The sequence below is a fragment of the Haliaeetus albicilla genome, chromosome 7, assembly GCF_947461875.1.
Source record: "Haliaeetus albicilla chromosome 7, bHalAlb1.1, whole genome shotgun sequence".
NCBI classification, from domain to species: Eukaryota; Metazoa; Chordata; class Aves; order Accipitriformes; family Accipitridae; genus Haliaeetus; species Haliaeetus albicilla.
Genome location: NC_091489.1, coordinates 1,806,710 through 1,831,206, shown reverse-complemented (window position 1 = coordinate 1,831,206; position 24,497 = coordinate 1,806,710). Strand labels below are relative to the sequence as shown.

General features: G+C 69.7%; 3 protein-coding genes across 3 annotated transcripts; 2 read left to right on the top strand and 1 right to left on the bottom strand.

The window, feature by feature from the left end:
- The first annotated feature begins 606 nt into the window (after positions 1 to 606).
- On the top strand, positions 607 to 4,823 carry LOC138686225 (collagen alpha-1(I) chain-like). The gene is made up of 4 exons (XM_069788321.1): positions 607 to 918; positions 1,734 to 2,783; positions 3,086 to 4,180; positions 4,722 to 4,823. Exons 1-4 carry the CDS (start codon positions 607 to 609, stop codon positions 4,821 to 4,823), a joined length of 2,559 nt encoding a protein of 852 aa, XP_069644422.1.
- On the bottom strand, positions 3,744 to 8,652 carry NEUROD2 (neuronal differentiation 2). The gene is made up of 2 exons (XM_069786395.1): positions 7,915 to 8,652; positions 3,744 to 6,643 (listed from the first exon to the last, which is right to left on the bottom strand). Exon 2 carries the CDS (start codon positions 6,636 to 6,638, stop codon positions 5,562 to 5,564), a length of 1,077 nt encoding a protein of 358 aa, XP_069642496.1. The 5' UTR covers positions 6,639 to 6,643; positions 7,915 to 8,652; the 3' UTR covers positions 3,744 to 5,561.
- Positions 8,653 to 19,557: 10,905 nt separating this feature from the next.
- Positions 19,558 to 24,299, top strand: PPP1R1B (protein phosphatase 1 regulatory inhibitor subunit 1B). The gene is made up of 9 exons (XM_069786394.1): positions 19,558 to 19,719; positions 20,076 to 20,256; positions 21,288 to 21,348; positions 21,914 to 21,936; positions 22,424 to 22,499; positions 22,675 to 22,803; positions 23,324 to 23,392; positions 23,593 to 23,742; positions 23,831 to 24,299. Exons 2-9 carry the CDS (start codon positions 20,176 to 20,178, stop codon positions 23,917 to 23,919), a joined length of 678 nt encoding a protein of 225 aa, XP_069642495.1. The 5' UTR covers positions 19,558 to 19,719; positions 20,076 to 20,175; the 3' UTR covers positions 23,920 to 24,299.
- The last annotated feature ends 198 nt before the right edge of the window (positions 24,300 to 24,497 follow it).

The following is a 24,497-nucleotide window of genomic DNA, read 5'->3' as shown; positions in this document are numbered from 1 at the left end:
GGGGCTCTGGGAATGGGGCTGAAGCCAGGGAAGGGAAGGGAAGGGAAGGGAAGGGAAGGGAAGGGAAGGGAAGGGAAGGGAAGGGAAGGGAAGGGAAGGGAAGGGAAGGGAAGGGAAGGGAAGGGAAGGGAAGGGAAGGGAAGGGAAGGGAAGGGAAGGGAAGGGAAGGGAAGGGAAGGGAAGGGAAGGGAAGGGAAGAGAGAAGGGGCCTGGCTGCTGCAGGGTGCTCAGGTGGGCACCACCTGCTCTCCAGAGCTCCTGGCCAGGGCCAGCCCCATGTCTGCTGGATCTGGCCTCCCCCACTGCCCCTGCTTGGGTTTTGCCCCTTTTCTCCCCGTGGGACCCGGGAAGGGCTGGGGGGCAGGTCCCCCCCTTTCCACAGGGCTTGGGGCTGCAGGTCCCCAGGCTGCTCAGAAGAGCTCCTGCTGTCCAGGTGCCCGTCGCCCAAGAGTGGGGATGGGGGACATGGCTTGGGGCTCAGCCCCATGCTGGCAGTGGGGCAGGGCGTAAATGGGGCGGGGGGGGGAAGGACACAACCCCAGGGAGGGCTGGGGGGGTCCGGGGTATGGCCACTCCACAGCCCACAGGGCTGTGACTGGCGGGGACATGATGGGGACACGTACAAGTCGGGTCACTGCCCGGGGGGACACCCCCCCACCACCACCACCCCCCTGCCACACACACGCGTGTGCCCCGGGGGTCGAGCAACCGCCCTCCCTGCCCAGCCGGGCCAAGCACCCCTTCGACCCACAGCCGCCGGGACGGGACCGGGTCGGACCCTGTGGCGGGGGGGGGGGACGGGACCGGAGTAGGGGGCGGACAGGGACCGGGCCGGGGGGCCCCGGGCTGGGCTGCAGGCGGTGCCGCATTCCGGAGTACCAGCATTTGCTGGCGGCCGGTGCCAGCAGGCGTTGGCAGGTTTGGAGCTTCGCAGCGATTCCAGGCACAGATGTCCTTGTTTTAACTCCTCTGCGATGAAGCCTGGCAGGCCGGGCGGGGGAGGGGGCGGCTCGGCAGCCCCCGGTGCGGCGGGGACCGCTGCCAACCCCTGCCCGCCCCGGCCGCGGCTCCGGGGACCGCGGGGACAACCCCCCCAAACCCCCCCACACACACTCCGGGAGGTCTCCCTGTCTCCCCATCGCACAAAACCGGGGCTATCCCCCCCCTCCCTCCCGGCCCCCCCACCCCACCCCGACCCCCGGGCAGCCCCCGGAGCGGGGCCGCCCGGCCCGGCGACGGTAACAGAGCCGCCTCCGCAGCGCCGGGAGCCTCCGGTTTTTTTGTGGTGGTTTTTTTTTTTTTTTTTTTTTATGGTATCTGCAATTTTGGCAGAAATCTGTCTTTAATTTAGCTGTCCATATAAAAATCCGCACTGTATAATAATGAACAGATGCCATGAAATTTAAACTGAAGCAATGACTCCTCCTCCCCCCCCCCCGGCTGGCACTCGCCGGTGGCAGCGGCGACCCGGAGCTGGCGCTCGCCCCGGGCCCCCGCCGCGCTCCGCCGGGCCGGGAGAGGGGTCGGGCCGGGCCGGGCCGGGGGTACCGGGGGCGGCGGGGCGGGGGGGGGCGAGGAAAGACACCCCCCCCCCATCTCATCCTGCCTTGAAATAAAGAGGCTGAGACCGGGCGAGCCGCGCACCGGGGGTCCCCGGTGCTGGCCCCGCTCCGGTTCTCCCGGCCGAGCCGTGCGGGGTCCCCGGTAACCCCACACCCCCACACCCCCCCGAGGTGACTTTGATTCCACGATCACGCAAAAGCCTCGCAGAGCCCGGCGGGTCTCGGCGGCAGCTCCCGACCTCCCGCCTCCCTCCTCGGGAGCCGCCGCCGCCGCTGAGCACAGGGGCCGCGGTGCGGGCCGACCGGGCACCGGGGCCGGGCACCGGAGCCTTGTACCGGGGCCGAGCACCGCGGCCGTGCACCGGAGCTCTGCAAAGAGCCGTGTACCGGAGCCTTCTACCGGAGCCGTTGCAGCGCGGCCGTGCACCGGAGCTTTGCAACGAAGCCGTTCACCGGGACCGTGCACCAAAACCTTTCACCGGAGCTTTGCACCGGGGCCGTGCACCGAGTTCGGGGCCGCATTGCGGGGCCGGTCCGTACCGGAGCAGCCGGGCGGCTTCCCGCATCCCCTCGCTTCGGCGGGGCCGGGCGGGCACCGGGGAAACAAAAATCCCGGGAATTAAACCTAAACCGCAGCCCCGCCACCGGGGCCGGCACCCCCCGGCACAGCCGGCCCCGGGCCCTTCCAGGGAGCAGATGTCGGCGCCCCCCCCCCCCGCAGCCCCCGGCCCCCCTCGTCCCCCTCCCCTCCGCCGGGGCAGCCGCCCTTCGCCGCCGCATCCCCGGGCCGCTGTCCCGGTGCCTCCGGTGGCGGGTGACGGCCGAAGGGCAGCGCATCGCCCCCGACCGGGGCCCACGGACCCCGGGCCCGACCTCTACCCCCCCACCCCGATACCCCCCCCTCCGGCGCGGCCCCGAGCCTTTTTCCCCGGAGAAACGAGGCCCTTCCCGGGAGGATGCCCGGGCCGGAGCCGTCGGAAGCGGCTTCGCTCCTCTGCGGGGAGCGGCCAGCGCCGGGGCCCGGCCGGGGGGGGCTCAGGGGGGGGGATCCGGGGGTCCCGCTCCGCCGCAGCGGCTCGGCGGGGCTGGGGGGGGGATCCGCTCCCCCGCCTGCTCCCGGGTCCTCGTCCCACCCACCCCCCCGTTCCCCGGGCTCGGCCTGGCACGTCGGGGCCGCGCTGGAGCCGTTCCCCGTTTCCAGCCCCGGCGGCCCCGGGCCCGGTCGGGGAGGGGGGGGTGTGGGGGGCCGCGTCCCGGCCCCACCCCAAACCTGGCCGGATTCTCCCGAAAATCCGCGGGGCTGTGGGGCGCGGATCTCCCCCCGGATCCTCTCGCGGGAGGACCCCGGGGGATCCGTCCCCGCAGCCCCGGTGCTGCCCCGGCGCCGGGGAACCGGTCCCCCGCCATCCCCGACACCGCCCGCCGGGAACCTGGTCCCCGACCCTGCCCGGAGGCCGGGCCGGTCGAACGGTGATGAGTCCCGGTGGCCGGGCCGGTAAATAGACCGACACCCGTTCGCCTAGAGAGGCGGCGGGGCCCGAGAACCCGTTCAGCACCGCCGCGGCGGACAGCTCCGCACCGGGCACCGGGCACCGGGCACCGGGACCGGCACCGGGACCGGGCACCGCGCCGGGGCTCCCGGGCCTCCATCGAGCACCGCCACCGGGAACCGGCACCGGTACTGGCACCGGGACCGGGCACCGCGCCGGGAGTCCCGGGGCTCCATCGAGCACCGGCACCGGGAACCGGCACCGGGAACCGACAGGGTACCGGGGGCCTCCACCGAGGAACCCGGCCTTGGCCACCGGCATCGCGGCACGGTGCCAGCTCCGGGCACCAGTTTCCCGGGGGACCGGAGCGGAGTCACGGCCACGGCTCGCCCCGTGACGGCGGGGCCGGGACCGAGCTGGGCCGCCGCTCCGGATCCCGGTGCCTTTATTGGCGAAGGGGTTGTGGCGGGAGGGGGGGGGGAACGGGACACCGCCTCCCCGGTCCCGGGGGGGGACACCCGTGGGGCAGAGCCGCGTTATATCAGCGCCGCCCCACCGCGGGCCGCGCACTCGGTCGGCGGGAGCGGCGGAGGCACCGGCACCGCCGAGAGGTACCGGGGGGGTCGGGCCGATGCCCTCCCCCCCCTCCCCGCTGCCCCGGGACGGAAGGAAAGCGGCGAAGGCGGCGGAGTCAACATTGAATATTTATTAATCGCCGTCGAAGGACGCTCGGTAATTACAGGTTCGCCGCGAATCGCACCGGCGGCGGCTCGTCACGGCCCCGGCGGGGACCGGGCTGCGAGCGTCCAGCGGGGCCGGGGCTGGGGGGGGGGGGCGGGGAGGGAGGGGGGCCCCGGGGAGGTTTGGGGGGGTGGGGGGGGCCGATGCATGCAGTATCGCCGGGCCCCCCGGCCCCGCGCCCCCGCGCTCCGCCGCCGCCGCCAAAGCAGTTGTCCGCGGCGGCGGGGACCGGGGAAGCGGGGGGAGCGGGGAGCGGGGGAGCGGCTCCCGGCGCGGGGGGGGCTCTTGCATATCGTTGGCCATAAATATTTATTAATCGAAATGAAACGGAACAGAAACACGAAAGCACTTCTGGTGTCGGACAGGCGGGTCCCCTTTGCTACAACGGTTTGTGGTTTGTTTTTTTTTTTTTTCTTTTTCTTTTTTTTGTTTTTCCCGTTTTTTTTTTTTTGCAAAACTTTTTTTTTTGTTGGGGTTTTTTTTTGGTTTTTTTGTTGGTTTTTTTTTTCGTTTTGAAAACATTTCTCAGAAATCATCCTCCTCCTCCCTGGTCTCTAAAAATGCTGGTTTCTCGAAGGTGGTGCGGGCAGGTTCCAAAAAAAAAAAAAAAAAAAGAGCGTTATCTCGGCTTTACGGCGTCTCCCGACCGAAGGAATGCGGCAAACCGGAGCGAAGACACACGGGCCGGGCCCGGGCGCCGCGGGGGGGGCGCAGCCCCGCCAGGCCCCCCCGGAGCCCCGCTTGCATAGCTGCGGGCTGCCCTGCCGCGCCCGGCCCCGGCTCCGCCAGCTCGGGAAAACCGGGGCGGTTCCGCGGGGTTGGGTTGGGTTTTTTTGTTTTTCTTTTTGTTTGTTTTTTTTTTTTGAAATTATTATTATCATTTTGTTGTTGTTGTTCTCCTTTTTTTTTTTTTTTTTTCCGTTTCAAGTTTTTAAAACAGGTAAAAAACGTCCTGACACACGCGCTGCGAGAGGAGCTCCCGGGGCCGGGAGCGGGGCCGGGGCCCCCCCAAAGCAAAGTGCATCTCTGAGCGTCCGCCGGGCCGGGCCTGCTTGCATAGATAGAAATGTGGGTTCCTCCCTTCGCCTCTTTATTGCTTCGGAAAGTTTCGCTCCGCGCCGCAGCGCGGGCTCCTCTCGCTCCCACGGGCCGGGGCAGCGGGTGTCCAATGCCGGGGGGGGGGGTGTGGGGGTGGGGGTGTGGGGTGGGTGGGGGGGTCACGGCGGTAGAGGGGAGAAACGGCTCAAAATGGGGGGGGAGGGGGGAAAATATTATGTAAAATTAAATTAAAACGAATTAAAAAGAAAAACGATGCGGCTCGACTCAGCGGGCCGGGCCGGGCTCCGGGGGCGGAAAGAAATAATATTAATATTATTAATAATAATAATTTAACAAAGGAAATAATAATAGTAATTGAAGGAAAAGGGGAAATCCTCCCAAAAAAGCACTTTGTCCCCACGGGGCGCGGGGACCCGCCGCCGGGGCCGGGTCCCCATATTGCACCAAAGCCCAGGGCGGAGCCCCGGGGGCCGGGCCGCGGGGCCGCCGCGGGTGTCCCGTCCCGTCCCGTCCCGTCTCGTCCCGTCCCGTCCCGTGCCCCCCCCCGCCGCCTCCCGCCCCGTCCGTCCCATCCCTCCGTCCCGCACCTCGGGGACGGGGGGCGGCCGGGCGGGGAAGGTGGAGGAGGAGGAGGAGGAGGAGGAGGGACGGGGCGGGTGGGGGGGGATTCGGAGGGGGAAGGGGGGTGTGTGTGTGTGTCGGGGGGGGGTCAGTTGTGGAAGAAGGCGTTGAGCTCCTCGTACATGGGGCCCCGCTCGTGCGGGAGGTGCATGTCGTAGGGGAAGATGTTCTCGGAGTGGACCCCCCCGCGCATCCCCGCCGAACCGAAGACCAGGTTGTGACCGGCGGGGCGGGAACCGGGCAGCGCCGAGTAGTGCATAGAGTAGTGATAGCTTTTCTCGTGGTCGGGGGAAGAAGAGTCCTGCTTGAGGGAGAAGTTGCCGTTGATGCAGAGGGGGGGGCTGAGCCCACCGTCGTACTCCGAGCTGTTGTAGTCGGGGGACGCGTTGCCGTAGAGGCTCTCGTAAGCGGAGGCGCAGTAGCTGTGTGTCCTCAGCCCGTGGGAACCGGGACCGGCGGCGGGCGGGCACTGCGCCGCGGCCAGCCGCGAGCAGGGGTAAGGGTAGGGGTGCACGGCGAAGGAGGCGTTGGGCCCGTGGAAACGACCGCCCTCCTGACCCTGCTCCGTGAGGAAATTGCGGGAGTTGAGCTGCAGGCAACCGGCCACCAGGTTGGTGGTGGGCTGCGACAGCCCCTTGCACAGAGTCTGCACGTAGGAAACCAGGTCGGGCCGTTTGCCCGAGCGCAGGATCTCGGAGAGAGCCCAGATGTAGTTCTTGGCCAAGCGGAGGGTTTCGATTTTGGAGAGCTTTTGCGTTTTGGAATAGCAGGGAACCACCTTCCGCAGGTTGTCCAGGGCCGCGTTCAGGTCGTGCATGCGGTTCCTCTCCCGGGCGTTCGCCTTCTGCCGCCGCAGCTTGGAGCGCTCCAGCCGCGCCTTGGTCATCTTGCGCTTTTTGGGGCCGCGCTTCTTGGGCCGCTCGCCCTCCGCCTCCTCCAAGCCTTCCTCCTCCTCCTCCTCCTCCTCCTCGTCTCCGCCTAACTCCCCTTCCTCCTTGCTCTCCCCCAGCGAACCCTCGGGCGGCTCCTCGGGGAGGGGGCAGCCCTTCCCCGCCCGCTCCTCCTTCTCGCTGCGGGCATCCTCCTCCTCGCACTCCTCGGCCCAACCGCCGAATTTCGGGACTTCGGGCACCAGGCTGGGCTCGCTGAAAAGTCGCGTCAACATGGTGGCTGCAGCGGGGGGCAAAGAGCCAGGCGTTACCGGCGGCCCCGCCGCCCCCCCCGCCCCCTCCACCCCCCACCCACCCCCCCACCCCTCCGCCGCTCTCCCCGGCAGCGGTTCCGCGGCGCCGGGGCCGCCGAAAACGAATTGGACGCGGGGCCGCCCGCTGCCGCCTCCCGCCCCGGCCGCCCGGGCCCGGGGGCACCGGGGCTCCCTCGGGGCGCGGCGACGACCCCCCACCCCCGACGCCGTGTCCGTCCCCCCCCACCCCCCAACCTCCACCCCGGGCTCTCCGCCGCCGCCGCCCGCGTCCCGCTCCTCGGCCCCGGCGGCTTCTCCCCCCACCGCCACCCCCCGCCCCCGGCCCGGCCGGTGCCCCCCCCCTCCAACCCCCCCGCCGGGCCGGGCCCGGTGCCTCCGGCCCCTCTTTGACGCCTCCAACTTTTCCCCGCCGCCGGCGCGGAGCGACCCCGGCCCCGGCTCCGCCACCGCCGTCCCGGGGCCGGAGCGCCGAGGCGCGGCCGCCGCCCCCCCTCCCCCTTCCCCAACCGTACCCCCTCCGGCCCGGTCAGCCTCCCCCCCCGCCTCCGGGGCTCCCCTCTCCCCGGGTCTCCCCCCGGCCACCGGAGCGCGGCCCGTAAAATGCGGCGGCATCAAACGGCGGCGCGGCGGAGGGGGGGCGGCGGGGGGGCGGCCGCGGCCGGGGTCGCCCCCAACCCTCCCACCCCCACCCCGGGGTGGGGGGGTGGGGTGGGAGCGCGGGGGTCGCGGGCGGCGGCGCTGCCGGGGTCGCCCCCGGGGCCGGGGGGGTGCGGCGGGGCCGGGGGCGGGGGGCACCGCCCGGGGCGGGGGCCGGGGGCGCCGCGGGGGAGCGGGGAGGCGGCTCCGCCGGGTCGGGGCCCCCGGGGGCGGCGGCGAGGCGGCTCCGCTCCGATTTCGTTGATGCCGTTCGGTCGCCGCTGCCCCGCTCCGTCCCACCGGGACCGCGCCGCCCCGGGCGCGCCCAGCCGGGGGCAAGGGGAGGGGGGGGGTCGGGAGGGGGGGGGGACACGGAGCCCCAACACCACCCCCCCCGGGGGGGGGCTCCGGGGGAGGGGGGGGGAAACCCCATCGGCGGGGCCGACGGGGAACGGGAGAACAGAGGGCCGGGGGAGAACGAAAAGACGGGGGAAAAAAGGGCGAGACGTGGCGGAGAAACAAAATCAACATGGAAGTTGCCTTTTCTCCATTCAAGTTTCCTCCGCTGCCCTCCCAGCCCTCCACTTCTTACATAACTCACCTTCGGGCGGACCGGAGGAATTCTTATTTCATTGTTCCCAGCATCTTCTGGGACCGGGACGCGGCTCCTTGAGGTGCTCCAGCCTCCTGCAGTCCTCTATCCAAAAGGAGGCGAGAGTGGCATCTCTACCCAGCAAAGGGGGTACCAGCTCTGCTGCCAGTGCCATATGGTTGGCACGTCATGCGCGAGAGCTATCACATGAGAGCTAATGATTGACATGCGCTTGCATTCAGGGAGATTTGTCTCTCTGGGGAAGGAGGACTCGCCATCTGTCACTCTGTACTCAAAAAAAAAAAAAAAAAAACCTCTTCCAAATCTACAGCTCTGCCTACACGCCGCAAAATGGGACCCGGGCGAGATGCAGGCGATGGCGGGGCCGGGCTGAACAATGGAGCCAGTGGCAGGGCGGCGGGGGAGACCGGCCATCCCGGCTGGGCCAAGCGTGTCGGGGGCGGCCGGCGGGCACAGGGGCAAGGGGGGAGACGCCGTGGGGACCCTCGCTGGGAGCTGGCATCTGCGGCTCGCCGCAAAATACCGCGGCGGCTCGCCTGGTTCCATCCCCACCCTCAGCCACCGGCCAAGCGGGGATGGCTGCGGTGCCGAGGGCCTGGCGCGTGCTGGGGGCTGCGGCCGGGCAGGGCCCCGGGGAGGTGGCGGTGGTGGCGGTGCCCGGTTTGGCCATACTGGCGCGGGCAGGGGGCTGCAGGTGCAGGCATGGGCAGGGCAGGTGGCTGCGGGGCTGTGGGACCCCACGCAGGTGGCACGTGGCCCCTCTGGCTGCTCGCCGCCCTATGGCCCCCACCGGCACCCCATCGGCCGCAGTCACGCCAGCTTCTCTCTCTCTGCAGCCCCATGGCACAGCCCGGCACGCACAGCCGCAGCCGGCCTTTGGCACGCTCCTACGGGCACACGCAAACACACACGTGTGTGCGCAGACACGCACACTTGCACACGCGTGCATGTGTACGCCCTCCCTGATGCACACAGGGTCCAAGCCCCCCGCGGCTGCGGGTCCCACGGTGACAGTGGCCCAGCCGTGCTGCGGCACAGCCGGCAAGGCCTTTGTCTGCTGGGAGCCTCCTCACCTGCCGTAGCCCCGCACCCCGGTCCGGCAGTGCCCCGTCACCCCCCGGCCTCCACATCTGTCCCCGCCACGGTGCATGTGCAGCCAGCAATGGCTGCTGCCATTTCCCTCATGCCTGGCAGCAGCGGGGCCGGGGAGCCCGTAACGGGTGCGTTGTGTCCCTGGGAGCTGGATCCCATCGCTTGGTGCCCCGCTCCCGGCTGCAGCCGTCGGGGCCGAGCTGCAGGACGTCCTGGTGTCCTGGATCCCCTCTGTCTCCGCAAGCTTGGCAAGGCCGGGACCTGCCCGGCTCGAGGGGTGCAGGCAGGGGAAGGGGCAGCGGGCGCAGGGTGCCACATGCCGGCACGTGCTGGCCATGCGCTGCAGGCGAGGCCGGCATGGCCCTGGCGTGGGCACAGCGGGGACGTGGTGGCAGTGATGGCCAGGGCTGTGCCCACACGCAGACAAAGGGATGGCCATGCCCGGCCACCGGGTCTGTGCCAGCGGCGTCGGCGTCGCCCGCTCCCCCAGTGCAGGTGCCGGGGCTGGCATGTGACAGAGGGGCCTCCACCGGCAGCGAGCATCCCCCCCGCACGCTCCCGCTGCCGAACCCTCCGACTGTCACTCACGGCTGCGGCCGAGCAGATGGCACCTGGGCTGGAGCTGGCCCGCAGGGAGGCAGGGCCCACCCCAGCCGTGCCGGTGCCGGTGCCGTGCCGGGGCACTGATTCCTGGGCGGCCTCCCGGCACATTGCAGCCCTTCCCCGCAGCACCGTTCAGCTCCCTCTGTTGCTGCCATCTTCATTTCGCAGGCAGGTGCCGGGCTGGCATCACCGTGCCCCGGGGAGCCCACCCTCGCCCGGTGCCGGCGGCACGCCGGCGCTGCCCGTTCCTGCCAGCTCTGGGTAAGTCCCCACTCTGCTGCCCACGGTTCCCAGGCCAGGGGACCCCTGGCCCTCAGTGGGTGGCACGGCCTCGCTCCAGCCCGGCTGCACCCCTGGCGTCGGGGCAGCGAAGCTGGCAGTGCCCTGGTTCCCGGCACTGGGCTCGCAGCTCATGGGGGACTCGCGGGGGCACTGGGGCTGCCTGAGGCTGAGGAGATGCCACGGCGTGAGCAGTCAGGCTGGCCCGTGCGGGGACGGGGGGAAGCTGCAAGCCCCCGGCCCGTTGCATCCGTTACAGCCTAATTAGCAGCCGGCGAGCGGCAAGGGTGGACGCCGGCGTGAGCCTCATCAGCATGCACAGCGCTTGGAGGGAGAAGAAAGTGGAGACATGAAACAGGGAGAGGAGATGAAAGGGGAGCAGGGAGATGAAAACCCAAACCGCTGCATTGTGCCGGGGCCAGGGCGGTGCTGGGGGCCCTTGGCCGGCCTGTGCTGGGACACGGACCACAGCGTGGGCAGGAGGAGGGATCCCAGTGCCATCCCCGTGCCAACACGGCTGGTGATGGCCCAGGGCAGAGCAGGGCAGGGGCAGCCCCGTCCTGGTCCCTGGGTGCCTTTGCGGGGGGGATTCATCCAGGGTGGTGAGCGGGGCTCCCGGCATCACAGCACGGGAGCTGTATGAGCAGGATCTGGCCCCTGCGGATACGGGGCTGCCCTGTCAGCAGGAGGAGGCGAGGTTTGGGGTGAACCCAGGACCAGGCACAGCTGGGGGGAGGAGGGTGGGAGCAGGGGCAGGGCTGGCTGCTCGTCCTTTGGGTGCAGGGGCTGGGAGGGGGGTTTCTCCTGCCCCAGGAGGCTGGGGCTGGGGGAGGTGGGCTTGGTGACCCCAGGGGTCCAGTCCCCATCCTGCTGCTGGTCTTCATGTGCAGGGACCAGCTTTCCCAGCACTGCCACCTCCGGTTCCTGGCCACCCCAGCCAGGTCCCCTGGGGTCTTGCCACCTGGTGGGCACAGCAGGGCCTTTGGCTGATGCATGAATCTCTTTCCTCCTCCAAAATTCATCCTCCGTGTCCTTTCCCCTCCCTCCGGCAGGAAGGCGACGGATGGGGATGGGGACCCTGCCTGGAGCGGCAGTGGCTCCATCCCAAAGCTGGGTGCCGGGGGACACGTGGCATCCGGAGGGACACGGCGGGAGCACGGAAGCGGGTCGGCACCGGCAGAGCCGGGGGTGGGAGCCGGGCACTGGGTGGTGCCAGGACCCGGCTGTGAGCCAGCTGGGCCCGGGGTGGCTCCCAGGGGCCCCGCATGGGGCGAGTTTGCCGGGGCTCAGCCGGCTGCCGCATCCCCAGCATGGGGCCTGTGTGCGGCATCACAGCCGGCCACTTCGATGAAGCCACGCCGTCCCTTCCCGGCGTGGGACAGGGGGCACCCGAGCTGGCCCCCTTGCTGGTGAGGTCCCCATCTTCCCTTGGCAGGGCCAAGCCGTCCGGGGCCCAAGCGGAGGAACCGGCTCCGGCATTTCCCCGCGAGCGGTGGCGGGGGGAGGCGGGGGCCGCGCTGCCAGATGGAGCCGGCTCCGCGCTGCAATATTTCTGGGAGGTGAAGGCTGGGGAGAGATGGATGCGCTAACGCGCGGCAGAGCCACCGCCGGGGAATGTCAGCCGAGGGGAGGAGAGCGGCAGGAGCGGGAGCCGAGCCCGTCCCTGTCCCCATCCCCGTCCCCGCTGCCTTTGGGGACGAAGAGGCCCCGGGCCGGGTCCCCAGAGCAGCTCTCCCTCGTGGGACCTGTCCCTGGGCATCTTGCAGTCACTGGGTGAGCAGGGCCCCATCTGTGGGTGGGGGTCTCTGGGGGATGGGGACGGGGATTTGGGTGACCTGCTTGTCCCCGTGTCCCTAAACGACCCTGTAATGGGGACCGCGGGGTCATGCGTGGGTTGGGGAGCCTGGGAGGAGGAAGCTGATGGTGGAGGGAAACTGAGGCACGGAGAGAGGAAAGGGGTGGTCCCAGCTCGGCTGGGATCGGGGGGGCTTTTAGCGAACCCGCTCTTCTTTTGCTAGAGGAAGATGGGGAGATGCTGTGCCGGCCCCGGGGCTGTGGTGCTGGTGCCAAGCGAAGCCCCCATCACTGTGGGGTGGCTGCTTCACCCACCCTGGCTGGATCCTGCCCCTGGGGCAGCTGGACCCCCTGCCCGTCGTCCCCCCCCACTGCCGCTCACGGGCCGGGGACTTGTCAAGGGATTTTTAAGACACACACTGTTAATTAGGCAAACGATGCCCTGGGAATTGTCCGGTGGGAAACTGCCAGAGCCGTGGCTGCATGCGGGGCTGGGGACGGTGGGTCCCGGGGTGGGAGGATGGGTGGCCCCGGGGGACTTGTCCCCCCCTCTGTGCTTCTTTGTCACCTGGTGGTCGCTGGGCTTGCCCCTGCCGGGGTCAGATGGTCTTTGGGGACGGTGGGAGGGCTGGGACAGGGGGACCCTGGCCCGGGATCCAGGGCCGGAGGGGGTTGCCATTGTGCCACCAGTGGAGCTGGCTGCTGGTGAAGTAATAAGGCCGCTCTGGTGAGGTCACAATGGGCTATGACATCACAGCCACTGGACCGCGATGGCACAAGGCCTCAGGAGCAGACAGGAGACCCCCTGTGGCCACAGCATCCCCCCCCATGGCAGCCCTGGCCGGGTCGGGGTGGGGGGCATAAGGGGCCAGCACGCAGCCCGGCGGTGCCACCGGCGTGGGCACCGCGCGGCGCGGATGAATGAGCGCTGCTGGCACCGGCCCCCGGCCCCCCCGCGGCAGATGGCGTCCGCTTGGGCCCATTTCAGGGAGCCGGCGGGGCGCGATGGCGGGGGGACGCGGCGTGCGGGGGCGGCAGGGGCTGCCCACAGCCATGTCCCCCCTCCATCGCCCCCCACCCCGCCCCGCTCGCCTGCACCCCTCTGCACTGATGTCCCCGAGCCGGGGGGGAGGCGGCCGGTGGCTCTCCCAGAAATGCACCGAGCGGTGTCGGGCCTCAGCGGGGCGGGTGGCGCAGGGGCCACGGGTGAGGGGGGACCGGGGTGGCACCGGGGACGAAGGCGAAGGGCCGGATTCGGGGATGGGGGGGGCCGGGGGTGTCAGACCCCCGCCCTGGGAGGGCCTCGGGCCCCTGGCCCTTGGGGACCGATCCTGCCCGGTGCTGCCATCGCAGGGTTCGGCTGTCCCTGCCAGCCCCAGGGTGCTGGGGGGACCCCCGGCGTCGGGTACTCGGGGGGCCCTTGCCCCCGTCCCGGGGTGCTCCGGGGTCTCACATCCCTGGGGACGTCGGGGACCCCCATCCCGCATCCCGGGGTGACTTTGGGACCCCCCAGCCTGGGGAGCGGCACCCCCATCCCAACACCCTGAGCCATCGTGAAGCGGGGGGGGGGCCCGGCAGGGAGTGGATTTGGGGGGGGGGGGGGAAGTCTCCATGGCGACAGGGCGCCGATGACGACAGTCGCCATGGCGAGGCTGCGTGGCCCGGCCCGTTGCCATGGCGATGCGCCTGGCACAGCCAGTCGCCATGGAGATGGCCGAGGGATGGAGCGGTCCCCATGGTGGGGGCCCAGGGCCAGGCCAGGGCTGGGGGGGGGTGTCCCCGGGGCTGAGCCCCCCCCCCCCCCCCACCATCACCATCACCACCGCCAGCACCACGCGTGGGGCCTCGCGCCCTGCCGGCGTGGCGCGGCGTGGGGCCGGTGCCGCCGCGTGCCGCCGCGTGCCCGCCGCCGCCGCCACCGCTGCCGCCCAGGTTCATTTGCACGAGGCTTTTCCACTCCAGTTCACACTACCATCTGACAAGCCCAACTTCTCATTTTCAGAGTAATCACTCCACTGCACTAATTGCACATGCAAATATGCAAATTCGTATTAATTAATTACTATACTAATTAGTTCTGTGGTATTTGCGAGTAATAAATCATTCGGAGGGAGCGGGAAGCTGGAGACCTGGCCCATTTACACTTCGCATAAAATTTTAATAGGCGCTCCGGCTGATCCGGGACAGCCGCGCCGCGCCGCGCTTAAAGGCGCAGAGCTGGCGTGGCACGGCCTGGCCGCGCTGCCCGGCTCGGGGGGCACCGGCACCCCCGGGCCCGCCGCGTGGGAGGGGGCGAGGGGATGGAGAATAGGGAGGGAAAAGGGAAAATGAAGAAAAAGGCAACGGGGAGGAGGGATGTGGGCGGTTTGGGGGGGGGTAGGGCTGGTCCCCGGGGGTTCTGTGCCCAGTGGCTGCGGTAGCCCCGGCCGTCTCCTCCTGGGGAAACTGAGGCAGGGAGCGGGGTCCCCCCGGGGAGCCGGGTGCACGGTGCTCCCCCACCGCAGCACCCCGCGCCCAGGGGCTCTCCCCTCGCCCGGGAGGTGTCTGGCCTCTCCTGGCATGGGGAGGCCCCCAAAGATGCAGGTGCCCGAAGCAGGGTGGGGGGGTCACCCCACTCTGCAGCTGCTTCGGCTCCTGCCGGCCACACCAGCACCACAACCGCGCCGGCACCGCGACCACGCTGGCACCGCGACCACGCCGGCACCGCGCAGCCGCTCCCCGCCGCCACCTTTGGGGATTTTGCAAGCCTTTAATTGTCGTAAGCACAGATTAATTAAGCAGCGATAAACACAAACCCATGCATTATTGATGAATAAGGGTGAGTTCAGGTTGGTGCAAACGTTGTAATTAAATATAAACCTCAAGCTGCCCATTGTTAACGTACAAATTACATTACTATTGCGACACGTGTCGGGGCGCGCGTGGCCGGGAAGGGGCTCGTGCCCGGGCACTGCGACCCTGCTGCACCCTCCGGCCCCACAGAGGGGGAGAGGGACTGGGGGGGCCGGGAGGGGGGATCGGGGGGGTAGGAGTGGGGACCCCGTCGTCCCTGGTTTCGCCGCAGCGCCGGGGCCAGGCCCTTCTCCGTCTGCATCCATCCTGGATCCATGTGCAGCGAGGATGCTCCACGTCGGGCCTGGCACAGGCCAAGGGACGCATCACTGTCCCCCGGCCCCGTGGGGACAGCAGCTCCCCAAGGAGAGACAGGGAGTCCCTGCTCGGCGCCCGGGTCCCACTGGGGTGGGGACACGCACGGGGTCTGTGCACACACGTGCACACGCACGCACACATGTGCACACGCGCACTCCTGTGCACACAGGCACTTCCCTGGCATGCACACACATGCACATCCCTGGCACATACACATACACACACACACATGCATGTGCATATGGATGCACACACATTCACGTCCCTGGCACATACATGCATGCACACGCACTCCTGTGCACACACACACATGCGCACCCCTGGTGCGCACCCACAAATATGCACATGCTCCTGTGCACACACGTGCATGCACTCACACACGTGTGCGCACACATGCAGGCACACACATGCACATCCCTGGCACGCGCATGCACACATGCTCCTGTGCGCACACACGCACAGCCCTGGCACACGCATGCACGCACACCCAGACTCCACCGCCCTGGTTCCCACCGCACTAGCACCCACCCAAACATCCCACCCTGAAGCAGGACAACCCCCACCCACAGAGACCCGTGTCCCCATGTCCCCCTGCACGAGCAGAGCCCCCACCCCAGGCACCATCCCCCGCCAGGCCACACTCACCCGTATGTCCCTCCCTTATGGATTTGCACCTGACAGTCCCTTTACCCGGGACCCCCTTGTGCCAGGCGCCGTGGCCGTGCCACCCTCCCCGCAGGCACCGGATTCTCCTTGGCAAACCCCAACCCTCTGGGCAGCAGCATCCCCTGGGGACCCCGGTGACACCCCCACCGGACAAGTGACACTGACACCGGGGGGCTGCGGGCAGAGCGGGTGAGCCCGGGTGGCTGCACGTCCCCGGCTCCCCGCACACCCCTCGCCCGGGCGGAGGGTGGGGGTTGGCAGCTGGTAGCTATTTATTAACCAGTCATGGTTAAATTGGTTTATAAATTAACAGATGTTTTAACTTTATTCTTTCTTCTGGGAATGGAGGCAGCAAACTGGTCTGTGCTGGCGGCTGGGCACCGGCCGGGGCCCCCTCCCTGGCAGGGTCTTGTCGATGGGGATGGGATGGGGGGAGCAGGGCTGGCAGCCCCCCCCGGCAGGGCACTGTGGGGGCACTGGAACGGGCTTTCGGGTCCCCTGGGGTCACACCTCCCCGGGGAAGGGGGCGGCTGGGGCCTCGGGCTGTGGAGGGCACGTGCTACAGGTGGGTAAACTGAGGCACGGTTGGCACTGACATCCCCCAGCACGATGAGACCCCTGGGCTGTCTCTCCTCTCCTGGTCTCACTGCTGCACCCCCTCTCTCCTCAGGACCTCTGGGCTTGCACCTTCCCCCATATCCCCCCCCCAAGGTTTTAACCATTCGGACCCTCCCGCAGCACGCAGACCCCCGTACCGGGCTCCGTGCGCACAGAGCCCCCCCACCCCAAGCCGGCGCATCCCCCTGCCCGGGTGAGGTGCCCACCCTGGGGGGTGTTGTCCCAGGACCCCCCAGTGCCCCCAGCCCCCGTGGCAGCCCCTGGTCCCACCCTGGCCGGGAGCACCCCGGGGTGTGGGCACGAGTCTTGGCGTGGGCCGGCGGCCGGCGGCTGCCAACCGGGACGGCTCCAGCCGCGGCTTTGCTCCGGCCGCGCTGTGCCAAAACCCTTGAGCCCGTGCCCAGGCCTGCTCTCGCCACGCGGCTGTGCCAGCACCGGGATGACCGTGCCAGCCCGGCCATGCCAGCGTCGGGCACCGCCATGCCAGCCGCACCGGGGATGACATCTGCCGGCAGCGTGCCGCAGCACCGACGGGCATGGCCGGGCTGGCGAGGGCACCTGGGCCAGGCCCAGCCTTGGGGGGGACGGGACAGGAGGACACAGCCCCCCCTGCCCACCCTGCTGGGGTGCAGGGATGGGACACCCCCTCCTCATCCTGCCGGGGACGTGGGGACAAACCCCCTCCCCGTCCCACCGGGGATAAAGGGGGGACGTGTCCCCTCCTCGCACCGGGGTCGGAGCCCCCACATCTTCCCAGGGATATGGGGTTGTAGCCCCCACACTCGCAGCCTCCCCCGACGTGGTGGGATTATGGGGTTGCAGCCCCCCAGTCCTGCCAGCACTGCTCAGTGCCTCAGTTTCCCCATGGCACAGAGGGGGTGCCACCTCCCCCCCTCAAAGTGCTGCCCAGCCATTCTGGCAGTGGGACAGTGGGGTGCCACCGTGGGGGTGGCCAGGTCCCCAGGCCCCCCCTCACGCAGCCCCATTTGGGGAGGGGGCCGGCCCCAGGTCCCCCTTCCCCTCTGTAGCTTGTTGCTGGAGCAGGGGGGGAGGCTCCCAGCAGGGAAGGGGTTAAGGCCCCCACGGCCCCCCCCCCATCTCCGGCTCCCCGCCCCCTCGGGCTCCCACGCGTGTTCCCACTCCTGGCACCTCCTCCGCGCCCGGGGGAGCACCGGCCCCCACCCGGCCGCCCCCGCTGCAGCTCCGGAGGGGGGGGGCGCTGAGCCGGGGGGGGCTGTGCCCGGGGGGCTGCATCCACGGTGGGTCCTGGGGTGCGGGAGGGGGGTGTTGGGGTGCACAGCCCGGGGAGAGCTGGGGGGGACCCTGGGAGCGGGGGGGGGGGGAACACCCCGGGGGGGGCACCCTGGGCACCCCCTCCTGCAGGGCCGGGCAGGGGACCCAGGCGTCCGGAGGGGGATACCCAGGGTGAGGGGCACTGGGGGGGCTCCAGCACCCACTGACACCCCCCCACCCCGCCCGAGCCCCGCCCATCCCGTGGCCCCGCCCACTCCACCGCACAGGCCCCGCCCCCTGACACTCACCTTTTGGACCCGACAATCCGTGTCCCCGTGTCCTCTTGTCCCCACGATGCTCCGTCCCCGCGGTGCCCTGTCCCCACGGCAGCCTGTCCCCACGATGCTCCGTCCCCAGTGTCCTCCTGTCCCCACGATGCTCCGTCCCCTGTGTACCCCATCACCGCCACGCTCCGTCCCCAGCGTACCCTCTCCCCACGATGCTCCCGTCCTCGTGGCACCCTGTCCCCGTGGCACCCTGTCCCCACCATGCCCCGTCCCCACTGCACCCTGCCCCAGTGCTTCCCCACCCCTACGGTGCCCCATCCCCGCAGCCCCCGGTCCCCCCACCCGGGGCTGCCCCGTCCGCCTCGACGCCCCAGCCCCGCAGCACCCTGCCCCTCCGACACCGCGGCCCCGTCATTTCTCCGCCGGTGGGCGAAGGCTCCCGCTCCTCGCCGGTGCCCGCTGGCGGGGGGCGAGGCGGTGAACGCTGCTTCCCCAAACCTGCTGCTATTTTTACTCTCTCTGCGGGAGGATTCGCTGCTGCGCGGAGCTGCAGCCCCCGCCGCGCGGCACGGGGATGGGGACGGCATGGCACGGCATGGCACGGACACAAGCACTGGTGGTTCTGCCCCTGCCTGCCGCGGAGCAGCCTGGGTGCCCACGGTGCCAGGATAGGGTTGATGGCGAGGAGCGAGGCCACGCGTGGCACACGTGTGCCCGGAGCCGTGTGGCACGGAGGGGGCTCGGGCACTGTATCCCCTCCACAGCATGATGCTGGGTGCCGGGCCCTGTGCGTTACCCCCCTGCGCCGAGCTGCGGTGCCGCCCGCGGGTGCAGGTTGCGTGGGTGCGAGCGCGGGCGGTGTGTGCCGATCCCGGGGGGCTGCGGGTGCTGCCGCTGCCGCAGAGCAGGGAGGGGAGGGGGCCTGGCCACCCCCTCGCACGGCGCCTTCGCGGGAGAGAAGAACGGGAATGGCAGCGGGAAAGGAGCCTGGGAAACCAGTTGCCATAACGACTCGGGTCCCGCGCTGGGATGGGGACGGGGATGATGCTCAGAGCCTGGCAAGGGGACCCTGGCACGGGGCCAGCCGGGGCATGGGGTGACCAAGGGACACCTCACCTCGTCCCCCTGGCTCAGCCCCATCATCCCCTCCATGGGGACACTGGCTCCGCTGGTGCCCTGGTCCCTGGGTTGTCCCCATGAGGGGTGGGCACTGCCGTGTGGGGCTGTGCTGTGCCATGGGGCCAAGTTTGGCCACCCAGAGCCCGGCTTTGCCACGCTTTGCCTTGCAAGAGCCGAGCTTTGCCGCGCAGAGCTGGGCTTTGCCGTGCTTTGCCGCGCAGGGCCGGGCGGGTGGGAGGCTGGTCCATGGCACAGTGCCACTCGGGTAAATATTTTGCTGGAGCGACGGCTGCTGGCCCGCGGCCACCCGCAGCCGTTGGAGCACCAGGAGATCCGGGGGCCGGAGCCAGCTCCCGGCTCCCCCTTCCTCGTTTTTCCTCAGAGGCGGCTTCCTCAGCACCAACGCCACCAACACCTCCCCGTCCCCGTCCCCTGGCCAGGACACCCCATGAGGGGATGGGCACCACCGCTCTGGCTGCCGGTGACCCTGCTGTCCCCTTGCATGGGGACCCCCCGGCTGTGCTCCCCCAGCGGGAGCCGGGAGAGATGCCCTCGATGCCCAGGTCCCTCGTGGCAGGACCACGGCAGAGTCCGGCACATGCAGCGCCGAGCAGCGGTGCCCGGGCTGGAGGCTGGGGGAAGGGGGGGGGGAAGCCCCTGCTTTCCCTGGGGGAAACTTTGGGTTTGGTGGAATTTTCCACTGGGAAAACCGCCGAGAGCCAGGGCAGAGCCAGGGCAGCTGGGCACAGTCCCGGACACGGCACGGTCCCCTGCCTCTGGCACATCCCGGCATCCCGGGGGCTGCAGCTGGTGGCAGCGGGGAAGCCCTGGCACACAGGCGATGGGATGTGTCCCCACAGATGTTCCCCAGCCATATCCCCTGGGGGATCCCGTCCCTGCCTGAGCGGTGGCACAGAGCAGCTGAGGGGATTTTCCCGCTACCCACCCAAAGGTGAGAGTGGCCGTGCCCCTGCCCCACCGCGAGCCTGCGGCTCTGCAGGGAAGCTGAGGCACAAGGGATGGGGACTCACGTGGAGGCACCTGTTCCCATCCCTGTCCCATCCTGTCCCGACTGGCCACCACTGTCAGGGGACACCCCCCTGGCAGGGAAGGGGTTAAGGGCCCCCCACGGGTTGGCTGAACCCCCTCAGGGGCTCCCCAAGGGCTCATTACCGCGGCCTCAGCCCCCCTGCCCGGGGGAATGAATAATTCAGTGCCTGGTAGGAGACGTGTCCTCCCTCCCTCTCCTTCCTCCTCCTCCTCCTCCTCCTCACCGGCTCTGCCTTCCCCACCTACCGCCGCTCTCAGTCCTCGCCGTACCGAGCCCCGGGTGCTATCAAACTCTGCTCAGCACCAGCGGCGAATACCCCCCCTGCTCCGGCAGCAGTGGTGACGCGCGGTCGAGGCCATGGACCCCAAGGATCGCAAGAAGATCCAGTTCTCCGTGCCGGCACCCCCCAGCCAGCTGGACCCCCGCGCCGTCGAGATGGTGAGGATGGATATCGGGGTACGGGGTCACGCCGGGGGTCCCTCGTGGCCCCAAGGTCACCGGCAGCGCTGCCGGTGACCTCGGGGCGACGAGGGACCCCCGGTGTGACCGGGAGGGATGGGGTGGATGGAAGACCCCCGAGGTGCTGGTATGAGCTGGGTCCTGTGGGAGGAATGGGGACAGAGTGGGACGGGAGGGATGGGAAGCAACCAGGAGAGCTGGATAAGGGGGATCGGAGGGGACAGGATGGGGGATGAAGGGGACAGAGGGGACAGGAGGGAGGGCATGGGACTGGGAGAGGAGGACAAGGGGGATCGGAGGGGATGGCATGGGACAGGAGGGACAGGACAGGATGGGGGGCACAGGATGGGATGGGGGAGAGACGGGGATGGGACGAGAGAGCTCCAAGGTTCCTGCATGAGCTGCGGTCCTGCAGAGGGAGAGTTGTGCAGGGGGACAGGGACAGAGATGGGACAGGAGAGAAGGGAAGGCATGGGATGGAGAGGACAGGATGAGGACAGGGGTGGGACAGGAAAGAAGGGATGGGACAGAGAGGGCAGGACACACTGGGGGACAGTGCAGCCACCCCCAGCCAGTTGTCCCTGGACGTCCCCAGCACACACCGGACCCAGAGCCCCCACAGAGGGGCTGGGCAGGAGTTGGGGACGTTGTGGGGCTGGGAGGGACCGGGGATGTTGTGGGGACCCTGGGATGGGGCTGTGGCCCCTCTGTGGGGCACTGTGTCTTTCACGGTGGTGGCTCAGTGGGGACCCCCACCCCAGGGACCCCCGCTCCGGCCACAGCTGGGTACCCCTGTCCCCTGCTCCCCACTGGCGGCTCCGGGCTGGGTGCTCACCCCCCGTGCCGGGTGAGTGCACGGCCCCGCACACTCCCTGCTCGCACCCACGCTCACACGCATACACATGCTCACACGCGTGCAGGCACGTGCATGGGGCCTCGGCCCTGGGGCGCAGGGCAGGGGACAGGGGACCCCGGGTGTCCCTGGCCGGTGACACCCCACTGTGTCCCAGATCCGCCGGCGGAGGCCCACGCCGGCCATGCTCTTCCAGCTCTCCGAACACTCTTCCCCAGGTAAGCGGGGCAGGGACCGGCACTGGCCGGGGCTGGGATACAGGGGAGGGACAGATGTGGTGGCAGGGGACGTGGTCCAGGGATGGGAGGTGGTGGCAGGGATGGGACATGGTGTCACTGATAAGATGGGGTGGCAGGGATGGGACACGGTGTCATGTATGGTACGGGATGCCCACGATTGGACTTGGTGGCAGGGATGGGACATGGTGGCAGGGATGGGACATGGTAGTGGGATGGGATGCAGTGTCATGTACGGTATGGGATGTTCACAGTGGCACTTGGTGGCAGGGATGGGACCTGGTGGCAGGGATGGGATGCAGTGTCACCTATGGTATGGGATATGTGGAATGGGACGTGGTGGCAGAGAGGGAACAGGGTGTCACATATGGGATGGGGTAGCAGGGATGGGGCATGGTGGTGGGACAAGACATGGTGGCAGCTCCCTGGCAGGCAGGGTAACCCCCTGGAGTGGGGGTCCAGGGGTGGGCAGGGACCTGCCCGGCTCCGTTGGGTGCCGGCAGCCCCCGTCCCGCTCACCCTTCTCTCCCCGGCACTGCCGACCCAGAGGACGAGTCCCTGCCCTACCAGGTGAGTGGGTGCCAGGACCCCCGGAGCAGCCCCACTCCCCCATCCCACGGCTCCCCCAGTGCCGGGGGGGTTATCGGGGCCCAGCCCAGGTGCCTGCCGCCCCGTCCCAGCCTGGCTCCGGCGCTTATCGGTTCCCTGCCCAGCACGGCGCTGGCGCCGTGGGGACGGGGACACGGAGCTAAGCCAGGCTGTGGGGTTTGGCCGCAGTGCAAACCGCCTCGTGACCATCACGGGGACACCACCCCAGGGTCCCCAACGCCGGATCCCCGTGGCGGGGTCCTTGTCCTCGGGGAGGGGTCAGCCTTGGGTCCCCATTGCGGGACCCCCATCGCAGCATCCTCATCCCGGGGTCCCCATCGTGAGACTCCCCCCCGCCCCGCCACAGCACCCACCTCCCCATGGGGTGTCAGGGTCCCCCGGGGCTGCGGTGAGCCCCGGCATGGGGGGACACCGGGGACCCCGTCCCCAATGCCGTTCCATCCTACAGCGCACCTCCGGTGAGGGCTGCCTGCTTAAACCAAAGAGGACCAACCCGTGTGCCTACACGCCGCCCTCGCTCAAAGGTACTGGCTGGCGCCATCTGAATGGGGAAACTGAGGCACGGGGGCTGTGCGGGGTGGCTGGGGGCAACCGGGTAGGCTGGACCCCCACGTCTCTCCTGGTGCTGTGCGGTTCCGTGGGGAAACCCCAGTGTTCCCAGTGCCCGGAGTCAGGGTCCTGACACCGGCACCTTCCCAGCGGTGCAGCGCATTGTGCAGTCCCACCTGGAGAGTGGCCTGGCCGGGGGTGACAGCTCCGATGGGGAGGCTGATGACGGGGAGCACGAACTGGCCCATGCCTGCGACCCCGACAGTGCCCTCGAACCTGGTGAGGGGGACAGGGCTGCTGGAGCCGGGGGGGGGGAGCGTGGGGACATGGGGCCGGAGCTGCCGGAGCCCAGGGGATACAGGGACAGGGATGCTGGAGCCCAGGGGACAGGGATGCTGGAGCCCAGGGGACACAGGGACAGGGATGCTGGATGGAGCCCAGGGGACAGGGCTGCTGGAGCCCAGGGGATGCGGGGACATGGGGACAGGGCTGCTGGAGCCCAGGGGTGCAGAGATGGGTGCCACCGTCCCTTGGGGACAGGGTAGGTGCCCCCAGGGGACACAGGCTGGCTGCTGGCAGTGCTGCCTGGACCCGCTGCCCGCTCACCCTGGGCTGAGCAGGGCCTGCGGGGGCCACCACATCCCCCCGCCGGGCAGCATCTCTGTCCCCCACCGGTGCCATGCTGATGCCAGCCGGACCCCCGGCCGCTCGGCTGACGTGGCCGTTGCCGGCTCCGGTGGTGCTCCGGTGCCACTCGTGCCTTCCTCTGCCCCCGGTTCATCGCCGCCCGCCTGAGAAGCCCCGGGAAGTCAGGTCAGAGCCGAGCGGAGCTTCTTCCCCGCCGGCCCCAAGGCGCACAAACGGAAAGGTAACGGGATGGGGACGGGGACGGTGGGGGGACATGGCTGCCCACCTGCCCGCTGCAGCCCCCTCGCCCAGGGATGCTGGGTGGGTGCTGGGGCTCGGGATCCCGTGTCCCCCCCCATGCCGCCCGGGGCCGGGGCACAGGCAGCGGGGTCACCCCGGAGCTGGGGGGTCCCCGGGGGCCACCGGCCTCGTTGCCCGCAGGCGGGCAGAAGGTGTCCTTCGCCGGCGGCATAGAGGAGCGTGGGCAGGACCTGAAGTCGCTGACGGTGTCGGAGATCCCCGAGGACCCCGAGGGACTGGAGGGTGACGAGGAGGAGCTGGGACGGGAGCAGGAGGACGGCGGCACTGGGGGTACGCCGGGCATCATCCTCCTGCGTTCCCCGGTGGTTCTGGTGCCGGTGGGACCCCACGCCTGACCCCGCCGTTTTTCCATCCCCAGAGCGGCGACACGTCGGCTTCGCGGAGGTTCCCTCGCGTCCCATCGGCACCGAGCGTCACTCGCCCACCTTCCCGCTGGGCACCAGTTAGCCGCCACCGGCCATCCCAGCTGCCCCCCCATCCCCGTCCCTGCCCTGGCCACAGCAGCAGCTTCACCTCTGCCCCCCCAAACCCCAACCCCGCGTCCTCATCCCGGCTGCCCCCCCTCGCCCGCTGCCTGCCCTGCCTGCGCTTCGTGTGCCGTGCCACACCGTGCCACGCCATGCCAGGCCCCCCCCTACCCCGCATGGCCACGGCCGCCCTCGCCCCGCTTCGGTGCTGGGGGGGGTCCCGTCCCCGGGAGGGGATGGTGAGGCCCCGAGCCCCCTCCTCGGCTACCGGGGCCGGGACCCCCCCGGTGCTGGTGGGGTCTGGATCCCCCCCCCACCATGGAGCAGAGCCCCCCACCCGCAATAAATGGCTGTACAGAGAGGCTGGAGCCTGCTTTGGGGGGGGGGGGGGGGGGGCTGCGGCCGTGGGGGGGGTAAGGGGGGGTGCTGACCCCCGTGTCTGTGGGGGTGACAGCCTGGGGGGGGGTGTGGGCATCTGGGGGGGGGCGAGAGCTGTGGGGCAGGGCTGTGAGGTCAGAGCCAGGTGCCCCACGGACACCCCCCCCGCCGCCGAGGGGA